Source organism: Lynx canadensis, chromosome C2, assembly GCF_007474595.2.
Source record: "Lynx canadensis isolate LIC74 chromosome C2, mLynCan4.pri.v2, whole genome shotgun sequence".
In the NCBI taxonomy this organism is placed as follows: Eukaryota; Metazoa; Chordata; class Mammalia; order Carnivora; family Felidae; genus Lynx; species Lynx canadensis.
In genome coordinates this window covers 14179526-14194318 of record NC_044311.2, presented here as the reverse complement: position 1 = coordinate 14194318, position 14793 = coordinate 14179526, and the positions used below count along the sequence as shown (strand labels likewise).

Below are 14793 nucleotides of genomic sequence, written 5' to 3'. Positions count from 1 at the left end.
CCATTTAAATATACGTGATTAATCTTTTGAAACTAATTCTGTCAAATCCTTTTTCTAGGAAACCTATTTTAAAATACTCTTTCGAAAATGTTTGTCCAGATGACGCCATGTCAAAGGAGAATGTGGGTATGTGAAGGCCTGTCCTGCTTCTGGTTCTTATACCTCTAATTCTACCGAATGTAGTTGCCGTTCTTTGAAGAAAAAAAATGTTGTACATATATACATATAAGAGAACTCTTAGTGAATCATTTTGGTATTAATTTTCATACTAGGTATTTGGGTTGTCTTTGGGTTTCTATTCTCTTGCATTAAATTTGGCTCTGTCATGTATTTAATTTCTTTTAAAAATAAAGCACCAGCAGTTGTGGGAGGAAATACCTACATCAATACATTAAAATTCAGACCTCCCCATTCCAAAATTATTGGGGGCCTAGGGGTGCCAATGGGAGAGAAAGAAGAAAAGCAGCAGCTTGGGGCTTCCAGCTGAATTAATTGCCATTGGTATTAGAACACAGTAGGGTGAATGTGGGGAGAAAGTTTAAGTTTTCAAAACCACTTTACTCTTCCTTCATTTTTGTTAGTCTTGAAAAGTAGGCAAATGCTTATTTGCAAGATGGAACTTTGGCAGCCACGCAAAGAGGTTTCAAAGCCCATTAAACCCCAAGAAGTTACCTGCACCATACTCCCTCTCCTTTGTGGCCACCCCCAGGTCCTATGGCACTGCCTTTCAAATGGCTAAATCAGCCATTCATTTTTAGTCTTATCAAAAGAAAGGAAAGTAGGGGCGCCTGAGTGGCGCGGTCGGTTAAGTGTCCGACTTCAGCCAGGTCACGATCTCACGGTCCGTGGGTTCGAGCCCCGCGTCGGGCTCTGGGCTGATGGCTCAGAGCCTGGAGCCTGTTTCCGATTCTGTGTCTCCCTCTCTCTCTGTCCCTCCCCCGTTCATGCTCTGTCTCTCTCTGTCCCAAAAATAAATAAACATTGAAAAAAAAAAAAAAAGAAAGGAAAGCAGTCAGAAGAAGGTCAGAGTGGTTATTTTTTTAAAAATCCTTTTGTTCCTATCCTAAACCACCACAAAATTCTGTTGTTTCTATCTCTTCTTAAATGTATTCCGCTGCTGCTTTCCTGCTAACTCAGGTGCCTTTTCTTGGCCAAGTTGTCCCTTTGCCTCCCATGATTAGTTCAGATATTGCTGTGGAAAGGCAAAAGTCTGCTCATCCCTGGACTGAGTTCCCACTAGGAGACCTTGGCACTGCAGCTGAGGGCTCCAATGCTGGGATCCTTTCCCCCTCTGACTCAAATGGGCTACCTTGGAAGAAACCCCAGGACATCACAGCCATGACTCCATTGACTGGAAATCACTCTTCTGTGTAAATGGGTGAATACATCTCCATGGATATCCACTGATACCCTTTTAGGAGTCTCACATTCTGAATGGCTCTCAAGTCTCAGTAGTTAATTGTTCAGACCGTGAACCTGATCTGTGTCTTACTCCTTCTTCACATTTTGAACAACTAAAAAACAGAAATATCTAGTTTACTGTGTTCTTTGCAAGAGCTGACTACTTCTGGAAAGAGTGGTTCTTCTTCAGTAAATTAACCCTCCTCAGTTTTTTTACCCCTACTCATATTTCCATGGATCCCTTGATCTAAGTCTCTGATATCACTCCTTTTCTTCTTAGCCTGAGGTAGGATCAGTCCTTGATCAAGTGAAAATTCTACCGTCTTCTTCTTGAATGTCTGCCCCACTTTTTGGAGCCATTTTCCTTACATTCCCAAGTGCTAAAGTCTCCTAGCAGCCTACTACCCAGATTTGCTGTTCCTTTCTAATTTTTAAGCTCTACCCATTTCTTTTCTCTGTCCTTTAGTTAGAGATCAGGAGGAGAGCTAACTAAGTGCTACTTTACCTGTCCAAGTATCAGTTGCTTCATCTGTAATAAAGACATGCAGTAGAAGCCCTCTTATCCAACAAGGAGAGAATTTCTGGAAATTAATAGAAAAAAATTGAATAGAAATTAATAGAAAATTAATAGAAATCATTAAATATTTTAAACTGTAGCCCATGGCTATATAGATTTAATCTAAGAAATAACTACTTGTGGAGCATATCTATGTTTTGGGGAAAATTAGTACCAGGAATATTATGTACTATATTTGTATTGTCCCTATAACTCTTTTTTTTTTCAGTGTTTAGGGACAAGAAAATTCATCTATAATACCAACACCTGTATCAATTACTCTGTGTCTTCACTGTTCTAAACACTGTGAATATATTAGTTTATTTAGCCCTCACAAGAGCTATATAAGATAAACAGTTAGATATTATTATATCCCCCATTTTATCAATGGGGAAACTAAGGCACTTAAGAGGTTATATGGTTTTTCTCAGTCACTATCTTCCTTTTTTTAATGTTTATTTATTTTTAGAGAGAGAGAGACAGGGTATGAGTGAGGGAGGGACAGAGAGAGGGAGACAGAATCCGAAGTAGGCTCCAGGCTCTGAGCTGTCAGCACAGAGCCCAGTGCAGGGCTTGAATCCAGGAGCCGTAAGATAATGACCTGAGCGAAGTCGGAGGCTTAACTGACTGAGCCACCCAGGTGCTCTTGTCACATATCTTCTTAAAATTAATCAAACTGTGGCAGCTGTTTCCTTGGTTGCTTTGAGTATCAGGAAACTTAAAGCGAAATACAGGGAGGTTGGGCACAGTACTGGTAGTTGACGTAGGCACTTTTAAAATCTCATTATTGCCCTTTGTATCCCCCTTAGTGAATTGGTTTTGATTTCTTTTGGTCTTTTGGTTTTAGTCATTTGTTTTGTTGTATCATTGTTTTTTGTTAGAAAATACCTCCTTTATTCTTGGGTAGTAAACAGTCTATAAAAGTTTAAAAAAAGATTGGCAGATTACCCCAGACCAACTGATAATCTATGACACTCATTATCAAATTAGCAAAGGATGTGTTCATCAGCCACCTGAGATAGATAAGCATGGAAAAAGATGGTTAATCTAGGAAAGGTCTGGATCATGGGGTGAGCCCCAGGGGAGCATGAAGACCTTAGGGGCTGGGGCTGGGAGGTAGAAGGGGGACAGGGAGACAAGTGATTTTTTGCTGCTCAGGACAAACTTTGCCCACCTACTCTTGGTTTGGAGTCAGCTTTAGCCTCTAGGGTAAAAGGTGGGGTTGGCCCACATGCCCCTTTCCTAGAAAGCTCCTTGCCTCCTATTTCTGTTTGTGTCTCCAGGAATGGTGCTCTCTTCTTCATTACATTCTAACTTGTATTGTACTCATCTCTACATTTAAATTGTGAGCACACAAGAGGAGTGTTTGTGGTTATTTAATAACAAAACAAAACCAAGTACTTTTTCCTCCTCCTCAGCCTCCTTCTGTAAGAATGTTTTCAAAATTTCAATATTGAAATGACCCTGCAAATTTATTTCAGATGATATTTTTCAATACCAGCTTTGGGGTATATAAGGAAATAAACAGCTTCTTTAAACATTTAGTAGAAAAATACAGATTGGAGAAAACCCCATAAGTATACCTTGAAGGCTTTTAAAATAGTGACTGATTTATTTAAGAGACAAACAGTAAGCTATTTCTTATCAGGAATGGAAAAACTACACAGATTATTTAATAAAAATTCATTTTTAAAATCCAGGTATGGACTTCAGTATAAGAGATATATTTTTCTTACCTTTTTAAAAAAAACTTTTTCTGAGTGATGGAATAACTGTAATGCTACCACTTTACTCTAAACAGCAAATTGAAACAAGTCAGGGAAACCACAGGATAATCAGTATTGATAGAAGATGATTGGTCATGCAATCAGCAAAGGCATTCATTCTGCCTCTATCTTTGGAGGATATCATTGGCCAATTTTGATAACCTAGTTTGTACATTACGGTAACTGCTATTTCTTGAGAATTATTTTTGAATTCTGTCAGTTTACAATATAGAAATACCTATTTAGAAAAGCAAACCTCCCATTGCTCTGGAAGCAGAATTTGACATCAATCAAGTTGGTGTTATGAACCCTAGTTGATTTATGAAGTCATCCATTACTTTGTCTACCCTTTGAGCAGAAGGCAGTGTACATATTTTTCCAGATCACTTGAAAACAGAGAGCCTACAATGCCATTTGGCAATGACATTCATTATCATAAATTGATTGTATTTTAGCCTAGCCTTAGAAATATAAAGATGTTTGTGTCCATTTTTCCTTTACAGCATAGCTCAAAATTCATCTTCTCAACAGTGCATTAAATGTCAGTATCAATTTCCATAGACTCAGAATATAAAGTAGGAAAACACAACATCTGTAAGTGGGACTGGAGAATCGTCTGAAGATAACCACAAGTAGTTGTCTGTTCAGTAACAGGTTACTAGTAAGAAATCTATCATAAAGAGAAGTCAATTCGTTAAACAAAATAGCTTCAATAAAAATGTACATTCCTCTAGAAAATCCTGATTCGGTAAACATGGGTTGCATTCATGTATTTTTTTAGTAAATTCTCCCAGTGATTCTTATGCCCATCAAATTTTGAATAGCACTGTTTTAGAATGCAATAATTAAAACTGTGTTCTTACGCTTTACCAATTACCACAGAACACATATCTATGTGGACACAACTAACATGTCAGCTACAGTTTTTGTTTTGTTTTTAAACATAGGAACTGATTCTAAGGTGTGCAAATGGATTATCAGAAAGCTACTTTCAAACTGTTTGGAAAGAAGTCTTCCATAGAGAAAACCTGAGATTGTCTAGGAAGAGATGATGGCCAGGAAGGCTCGTTGGTCAATGCCTGCTCTTGAGTCCCTTGCCCTTTGTAGGCACATAATTGATATTTGTTGACTGAATAAAAAAGTACTTGGGGCAAGTGATAAGTACTGACAGAAAAATTATTTTTGTAGACAAAACTGTGATGTGAAAAATGTTAACTAAAAATTGTTTTTTAATACTGTAGTGACAACCAACAAAGGGAAAATTTTCTATTTCATAACCTCCCATGACTTTGACACTATTATTTAATAACGCTCTAGCAGAATTTTACTTTCTTTCTTACGACTATTAGATAAGAGGAAATTACCAACAAAGAAGATTCTAATAAAACATGGATTCTTTTGAACTGGAGGAAACAGTGCATAAGACTTTTCACATTCATAATCTCTGGTTTTTACCTTTAAACATGCTTAGTTTACAAGGATACTTCTGTGTGTGTGTTCACACACACACACACATAAAGGGATGCATATACATATGCAATCTTCCTAAACATGATTAGTTAGAAGAATTTTAAATATGTTCAACAATTAGATTAAAACTGGATGTTAGTGCTGAGAATGCCCTGCTTGCATATTCACTGATAATAGGTTAGCTCCAAAGCATATGTCCTGCGTGGGTCTGTTTTCGTGTTCCATGAACTTTTAGATGTTCTACATAGTGGGATTTTTGGTGTCCTGCCAAAGAATGGTGGATAATAGAGGGTACTATGTCCAGTTTTTGTCACCCGAGTGGAAAATAATGGGGTGTGTATTCATGGCCTTTCGCTTTGAATCGTGTTGCCTTTGGAACGACTTCTCAGATGCTCCATCTGTCTGTTGTGCAGGAAGGCAGGCCACATGTGGCTTCCTTTCCTTGATTTTTACTTCAACAAGTCTATATGAAACAGAAATGTTTATTTTATTTAAGTCAGGAATCCAACTTTATGTTATTAATCAGTAGTTGAGTCTATAGAGTTATTTAATAGGAGTTCATTTCTTTTGTGGGGATATTATTTTATGTCCACAAATTCAGTGAATTCATGTCACAGTAGTACACACACACACACAAATTTTGTAATGTGGTATTTAAATATATATATATATATATATATACACACTCATATATATAATACATATATTAGGCAATTAAGATGTGTTGGTATTCGGATTAGGAGTAGACTAGCCTCTGTTTAGCCTGACCACTTAATTACATCGTCTCTCCTTTTAAACAGTAGTTTTAATAGTTTATTGTAGGCATGGCAAACTGGTCCACAGGCCACTAGTTTTTGTAAATAAGGTTTTATCGGAACATAGTCACTCTCATTTATTTAGGTACACGTGTATGGTCTGCAGTATAGCAGCAGAATGAAGTCGTTGTGACAGAGACCACAAAGCCTGCAATATTTACTCTGTGTCCATTCATGGGAAAAGTTTGCTGACCTCTGGTTTATAAAAAACAATTTAGTTTGGCCCTGATTTAAAAAAAAAAAAAAAAGCAAAACAAGACACTTCTAGTGAGCTTTTTATGATCTACACATAGCAAGAATATCACCTACATTTTGACAGGAATAATTGGAAAATATTCACCTGGAAATCCTTAATTATTTTGCATTAAGCAGAGGCCATATGTGAGAACGATACAAAATATTTGTTTTTTGTCTTGTAACATTTAGATTTTCTCTTTTGAGTTGGTTAAGATTATGGATTAGATTGAATTAATTAAAATGTAGCATTTTTTCTATTATATTAATGATGATTTTTAGTTGTCTCTGAGACAGAAGTTTTACTAAAAGAGCTGGAGCAAATGCTACAGCAGGCACTAGAGCCCACAGGAGTGCCTGATGAGTCTGAAGAGGAGCGTGGAGAAGAAGTGAATACAGGAGAAAAGGTAGCACCGGTAATCATTATCAGGCCTAAATAGCAAGTCCAGATTCTGTCAATGGCAGAAATTGTTCCTGGCTGTACGTTTTAGTTATATGAAAACCATTTTTCCCTTCTGAAATTTGAGCCCTTGATTATCCTGAAGTGAATAAACTAGTAACCTGTTGAAAGGTCAGAATACAACTATCAGTTTTTGAAAAAAAAAATCTGTGAGTGTGGAGGAGCCCTTTGTTTTTTGGATCTTTGAGGTTGGGATGAAGAAAGAGTGGAAGGAGCTCACAGTAGTCGGTCGGGTGCCACCGTAGAGAGAACTGCCTACCGCTGCCAATTTCACAGTCAGGAGAGGAGGCTGGATAAGAGCAGCTTGCTAGGAAATCTGCCCTGCCTGGTTCATGCACAGAGACAACTTCTGTAGGGACAAACCTCATTATTAACACACTGGAGGTAGAATTTTTCATTGGAATACTTTTCACCATTCATAACTAGATTTGTCTTTTTTTTTTTTTTCCTTTTGGCTAGCTATGTTGGACTGAGAAAGGCCATGCATGCTTACTTTATTCAGTTCTTATATGTGATAACATAAATTACCAAACTTCCCAGCACATCGGCTCCATGTTTGTGCAAATAAAATGAGGGTACAAGCCTAGGTCATTAATACAGAGCAGCAGTGTGGTAGGTATGAGAAAAATAAGTCATAAGGCAGACACTTCTTCAAGGCAGTACAGCTGTTCTCCAGATAGGAAGAAAAATGGCAGCAAGAAGTCATGTATCCTTAAGGTTTCATTCATTCTCTCATTCATTCATTTAGATATATGCTATGCCTGGAGTCCAGAGAACACTGGACTTGGGAGTTGGGAATTGGGAGTTGGTTGGGAGTTCTTACTCTGGAATATAATACCAATGTCCTAAGCCCAGTCCTCCCAGGGAGGACTTGTGTAATTTGGCACAGTTGCTTATCACTTGCCCAAGAGGATTTCTTTGTGGGTTAAATAAGGCAAACTGGGAAAAGTACTTTGCATAGTAACTGACACCCAAGGTTAGCTGTTATTACAGATGAGAATTGGCAATGGCAGTCCCTGGAGAGAGTAAGTGCTGAGACTTCCTTACTTCCTCTCTTTTCCCACATTCTCCTGTTGAGCAACTGCCCATTCCCGAGTCTGTCTCTTCTCAGATGCTGGAAAAGGTGGATTTATACATGGACAAGGTTGTTTACCCACTTTGGCAGACTGCCCAATTGCATCATTTCATTCAGAACTTCAACAAGAATAAAGATGATTCGTAAACACCTCCTTTACCAAGTTGGAAATCAAAATATACAAGATTTACAGTTAAAGAGAGCAATACACCAAAAGGAAATAAAATGAATGCTAAAAACTCTTACCACATTGAAAACCATAGTTTTCTTAAGTAGCACCAGCAATATCAACTTGTGCCTGAATTTGTACCGTTGTGAATGCCATTTTTCCAATTAGAGTTCCTTTTTGAAAAAAAAAATTTTTTTTCTTTCTACAGATCTTACCTTTTGTCAAACAGGATCTGTAGATTAGCAACATATATGTTATAGACATATAATTAATATGCAATTAGTCTTTTCCAGCAAATGTGTGCTTTGTTTGAGCACCATATGGTTTTGTGCAACGCGTTTCAGTGTTTGCAGTTTCTCTTCTCAAAAATACAGCCAGGTTGATTTTTTATAGAGATGTCCTGGGAGCTTTTACAGCCACAGAATGGCTTCTATTTTACCATTATAACTAGTACTTGATAGAACAGAAATTACTTTGGATTTTTATTCCTTAAGGTAAAATACATAGTTTTAATATATCACCAGGCAGGAGCTTGCTTTTTGTTTTAGATTCTTGTAATATTTTATGCTTTCAAAAGCCACTTAAGAATTATAAAAATTAACCATCTTAACTTGCTGGCAGGCAGGTGAGTGCCTCCTGCAGACTGGTTCATAAGCCATTCTCCACACTGAGCTTTGTAAGTCTGGCATTCACACCAGGTTCTGTATATTTAGGGCCTTGTTCACTTTTAAATGAGAAGAATAGCAATGAAACCAACTATCAAAGCTGGGACAATTTTCAGTTTAAAAGAAAAGAAATGATCACCACAAGGGTTTCTTTTTTTCTTCTTTCTTCTTTCTTTCTTTCTTCATTCATTCATTCATTCATTCAAGTTAATAGGGAAAATTAATATGGCTTCCAAAGTTAACACTGCTTAACGCTGGAGCTGTGTTTTATTTGTAGGAGAAAGTGGCCTCTTATAAGCTAACACACCAAAAGAGCCACCTGATAATTTTAAGGTGCTAAGCATGTTTATTCTCTGAGCAGATTTGGTTAAGCTATTTTCAAAGTTGTAATTTGATGGTGTTTTCATTCTTCATTTCATGTATCAGTTTGAGGTTGATAACTCTCAGCATTTATACAATGAGTGAGAGTGACAACATAAAAAAGAACGCATACACACATTGGATAATCAAAATTCGTTTCCTATTTGTCATTGAAATGTTTTATGAGAATTATTTTTTGTGCTCAGTAGAGTCACCTTCCTAATTATGCTCTTCCTTAGCTATATTAACACTGGTTTTCATGCCCCAACTTTGTAAGCAAGAAGAGGAAATTAATATCAGATTTTATAAAATCTTCCAGAATAATTCACAAGTTAGATAAGCCATATACAAATAAAACAGAGTTTGGTGAAATTAATTTGTATTAAAAGGTACAGTTTTTGATGTTACATGAAATACTTGTATAAATTACATGTGTTTTTTTTCTTAATTTCATGGAAGTTATCTCTACCTTTAGATGAATCTTGAAGTTATAAATCTTGTATGTGTTTATGTATATCTGCACTGTTTTTACTTGTGTCTCTTCCCACCGAGCTAGATCAAGCTATCCGTATTGTAAGTCATGCAGAGGCTTAGGAGAAGATAGGCATAGAAGGTGTGACTCAAACAGTTTTAAGCTGTATTCCTATAATAATAATTATAAAAATAATACATATAGAAAATGTCATAGAATGAAACTGATCATGTTTTTCCAACATGTAATATTAAACCTAAAAATGTATAATATTGGGGGAAAGAAATACGACCTGAATAATGTTATTCTTATATGAACACATTTCTTGTACATTATACTCTACATGGGGATCATTATTGACCCACCAGCATAACAGAACACTTTGGGTAACTGCTGTGGCTTGTGGAGTTACTGACTACTTTACATTTGGTTCAAGTAATTAAGCCGGTGTTCCACGTAAATTTGTTACTCGTTCTGATGAATTGTATGGTTATTTTTACAGTTATCTGAATGCAGTCCTGAAGTTTCCTGCAGGCGGTCCATTTGAAAAACCACTATGAAGAAGACTGTCTTGTAATTGATGGGATAAAATTAAAAGCTGGAGAATGTATTGAAAATTATAACTAACAAGTTTAAAGAAATAGATGCTCTAATGTCTGAATTTTAAGGTATTATTGATATTTTCAAAAGTTAATTATAAAAAGTTACGTGTTTATATTTTTCCAAAGTCAAAAACTTGAAAAACATGTAGGGAGATAGGTATATGTTATACCAAAGCTGCTATTTGTAACAACTTCCTGTTTATGCTTTTAGAATATCCATTGTTTTGAGAGCCAATCAAATGGTCTTCAGTTAGTGTTAAGATTTAGGATTTAAAAAAAACAATTTAGCATTTAAGAAACCCTGATATTTGTATTTGTAGATTTTTTTCTTGTTTGCCTTAATTTTAAAATGGTTTATGAAACTTACTGTGCAAACACGTGCTTTACAATGATTATTTGGGCCCTTTATTCAAATGTGGCTATTTAGATGGCTGTCAAGGCTATTATAATTCTTCCATATAATTCAAGCATAGTAGAGATTGAGTATGTGTATTGGTAGTGGAATTAAGCTACTATAAAATAAAAGGAAATAATAAAAAAATTATTGTATATTAGAGTTGGGGTTCTTCTCAAAGGTGTCAGTTGCCTTATACTGGAAATAATCATTTCAACCATGATTCGAAAACCTGATTAAGTGGAGGTGGGAGGCTGTGGAAGATCAGAATCCTGGATGCTTCCCTATTAAATCAGTATCTCTGAAGGTGAGGATGGGAAACATGGTGAAAAATATAAGATTAAGTTAAGCATACTCATAATAAAAAAATTCTCAGCATTATAGGACAGCAAAAAGTACATCCTACAATACCACTCCTTAACGCCTCCCTGAAACCCCATTCCATAGGGATTCCCATGAGCAGTTTCAGGGGGTGTCCTTCCACATAAGTGTTCTAACGCACATCCATCTCCAGTACCCACTCTTGCTCTCTCTCCATGTCTCTCTTGGGAGTATGGGATCAGGGAAAGGGCATTCCAAGCACATTGAAACAGAAAACAAAGCTTGAAGAGAGAAGAGAAAGCAATTCAGCATCTTGGACCTATTGCTAGTTGAATTAGCTGGAGTAACCACTTGCTGGTGTGAAGGTAGCCACAGCAGATGAGTAGCACTGTGTACACAGGCTAAGGAACGTGTACCTGTAGGGGCCAAGTGACGAGTTTTAGACCGTGGAGTCCCTTTTACATTTCAGAAAGATCACACCAGCAGCAACACAGAGAATGGAGTGAGCAAGAGAGCACTGGAGACGGGCTCCTTGTTAGGAGGCTGCTTGGGAAATCCAGTTGCAGGATTATGCGAACCTGAATATGGTGGTGCTATATGGAGAGAGCAGAATGGTTTCCAGCTGCATTAACATCAATGAATGGAGTTATTAGGATTTTGAGAATGGAAATAGGCATGCGACAGTAGGGGGAGGGGGGTCGACTTCAGGGTTCTTGTATTCACAGTGCTGTTCACCGAAGGTCAGAATAGGTGCAGATTAGAAGCGTGGGGCAGATACCAAGTTTGGGGCTAAACTGTGTGAGTTCAGCAAAGGTTCAAAACTCTTCGTGCTTTGACAGAGCCTGCACTTCAGAACCACGCCATGACCAGAGTGACTATGAGTACTCTCTCACTGCATCATATTTACTTCTAAATGGTATCAAACAGTGGAAACTAAGGCTTCCTCTTTTTCTTCTAACAGAATTTACTCCATAGCCGTTCAGAAAAACTTTGCCTCTTTCTCTCGCCGCTATGATTTTATATTCACAGCCTACAAAATGTCTCAAGAAGTAATCGATCCCATTTCCTGTTACTTCTTAGAATCAACAATAAAAGGACTACAATTGTATTTGAAAGACTTTACCCACATTCGAGTGTTGATCTAAGCCCCCAGGTGGTAGACTAATTAGATCACTTGCAGCTAATTCCTGTTGGTGGAATAGCCAGTGCTCTTCCAAGTTAGAGTCCATGGGTAAGACTGAAATTTCCAGACTGAATTCATCTCTGCCATGTTCTAAGCTGCAGAAGTCCGGAATTTCCACTGAAGTCTTTGTGCACTTGGGCAGTTCAAATTGGTCCTGAGGACAAACATTTGGGTTGGCTCTGTCTGCAGAGGAAACTTCAATCTCCTTCCAAGAAGAGGCTCTTAGGGAAAAGGCCTTTTCCAAGAAGAGGACAGAGGGGAGCCTCTGTCCATGTGAGAATATAGCCTTTCAAATTTCCAGATAGAATGTGCTCAGGAAAACAGATGAAGGAGCAGTCAACTAACATCTCTGTCCTCAAGGCTGAGAATCCTGCCTGGCTGGCAAACCCTACCTGCTGGTAAAGACCCCATGTTCAGGGCAGGCCGCTCAACATACACCAGGGCATAGCAGTGGGACTGTGGAAACACGATGCCTGCCTTCAGGTCCTGGTGCTGCCGACGACTCATTGGGAGACCTGAGGCAAGTTACTTAACTTCTCTGAGCCAGGGCTTTTTTCCATCTATAGAGTAGAAGTTGCTGTGAAAGGAAATGTATGAATAGACATAAAATGCATAGAGCAATCTTAACACACAGAAAACTATGCAAGTCATGACCATGATTGTTGTCTCAAAAGCATTTCTCTTCTGACTGCCTCTGCCTGGTTATCCTAGGCCTAAAGCCTAAAGCCTAAATGTGCTTCTTTCAGCAGAACCTGAGGTGATACACCTGCTTCTGGGGGACTGGGGCCAAGACTTCTCTGACTATGCTGACTCCCAGGGCAGGCCTGGAGGTGGACAGTACCCTGCCTCTATAGCTAGGGCCTCCTGCTAGGCCCAGAGGAGGACATTATAAGGAAATTGTATCTGCTTATCAAGGGAGATTAAATTCTAAGCACACTAGTTATACCAAGTTTGATACGGGAGCTATAAAGCAATATGTTAGGACCTTCTGCCTGAGCCTTTGGGTTGGAATAAGACCTCCTCTTTGTCTAGTTTGAGGAGTGGCTGACTAATCCTCTTGCAATGAATTGACCAGCTAGTCTGTAGCCTCCATGAACCTATGGAAGGGCTGGGTCCACCGAAGCTGAGTCCCCACTTAGATCTACAGACTGTGGGAAGTTAAACACCAAGCCAACTCTGTTGCCCTATATTCTAGGAAGTCCTGGTCCATTTGCCTCATGCAGAAGCTGAATTTATCAGGTATTTCCAGTGGTAAGAAGCTTAGCTCTATCTTTAGTGGAGACAGGCGACGTATTTTGACTTGTTGCCACCAGTGGGATAAAGAGAGGAGGGCACCCTTGCACCTGCACAAGTCTGTAGTGTCTACAGCCTTGAATTTCCTGGCTCTGCAGTGGAGGTGATGAGTCACAGATAGTTAAGTATGTCCACTAATAGACCTAAGCACTATCATAAACTATCTAGAGGCTTTGTGGAAAAAATTGGCAGTTAGCTCTTTTGGAGGAAACTTTTATTCATGAAAACTGAAGTGAACTGTGTATTGCTTTTCATGGAACGAAACCATTCTATAACCTAATGCCCTCTACCAAATAGCTGGCGTTCCATAACTCTACCACTTATGGGGTTAACAATTGGTATAGTTCTGTTCCAGATACTTCCAGACCAGTAGAATTTGCATCTGTGGACATTCCAAGGGACAAAGGTAAGATTTTGAAAATCCAAAATAGAAATATCCAAATCCTGCTCTATTATTTCTTCCTCTGTATGGTTCCAAGAAGAGGTCTAAACATAGTGCAATTAAAAAATTCTAAGTTCTTTTTTAGGGCTGAGCCAACTCTTGCTGTCACTTAGTAGAATTCTGAAAGAGTTGTTTAGTAAAGACAAATTTGACGTTAAGGTCCAAGTGGGATATTCTATGTACGCAAATCTAAATATTAGGATTTTCCCACCCACTGAGTGGTTGCATGGTATAGGCATGCAGAGTAGTGAGCAGCAAATGAAAGGGTAGGAGAGAGAGGAGAAACTTGTTTCCAAGAAAAAATTCTGAAGAATGAGTTGTTTTCTTTTAAATGCATATAGGAAAATACTATGAGAAAGGAGATATGCTCAGAACCAAACAAAATAAAACGCAGTTTGCAAGCAGCCCAGAAGTTGCTGGGTTAAAAAATAAAACTTTTTAATCTTCAGCCTCTCCAACCAGAAAAAGATTCTCAAATTAAAATGTAGCCTGGGGACAGTGATCAAGTCCAGGGGTTGGTTGTTGAATCACAGAAAGAGAGACAAAGACCAAATCTAGGGGGCTTGCAGGAAAACATGGCCTCAGGGTAAGGACCCAATCAGGGGTGTGGCTAATAACATTACAAACTATTACAAAATGACTTTTAAACCTCCTGCAAAGCTGAAAGGTATAGTAGTGCAGCCACCTGACATGCCCAAAGTGCTAGTAATTAAACCTGGAGAGAAAAGCCTGTCTTGAAAATAACTGTGGTTTTGACACATAGAATGGACTAGAATCAATACATAGAAAACCCACTAAGTTGTAGAAAAACTGACACCACCTTAAGTACTAATAGCCTGAACTAAATGAGACTGAAACTGTTTGAGAGGGGAAAAAAGACCCCTGAGCCCCCAGTTTTTCTATGTAGGAAATAGGCTAGGAAAACTTAGCCACCCAAAAGTAGAAGTTTCAGTGTCCTCTTCAGAAGCAAATGAGAAGATGATGGAAAAGGAAGTCTCAGAGGACAGAGCTAGGAGCTGTAGAGAACAATGGACCAAAGATGTTCCTCCTACACTACCAGACTCCACCCCACCCCCAGCTCACCTTCCCTTCCCCTGGGAGCAGGACCAAGGTCT

General features: G+C 38.3%; 1 protein-coding gene across 1 annotated transcript in view; it reads left to right on the top strand.

Moving 5' to 3' along the window:
- The window catches only part of ZCWPW2 (zinc finger CW-type and PWWP domain containing 2), a 131353-nt gene extending 120783 nt beyond the window's left edge, over positions 1 to 10570 (top strand). The window contains exons 8-9 of the mRNA XM_032594660.1: positions 59 to 126; positions 9946 to 10570. Coding sequence (XP_032450551.1) covers positions 59 to 126; positions 9946 to 9953 — 76 coding nt within the window. The 3' untranslated portion in view covers positions 9954 to 10570. The remainder of the gene's footprint in view (positions 1 to 58; positions 127 to 9945) is intronic.
- The last annotated feature ends 4223 nt before the right edge of the window (positions 10571 to 14793 follow it).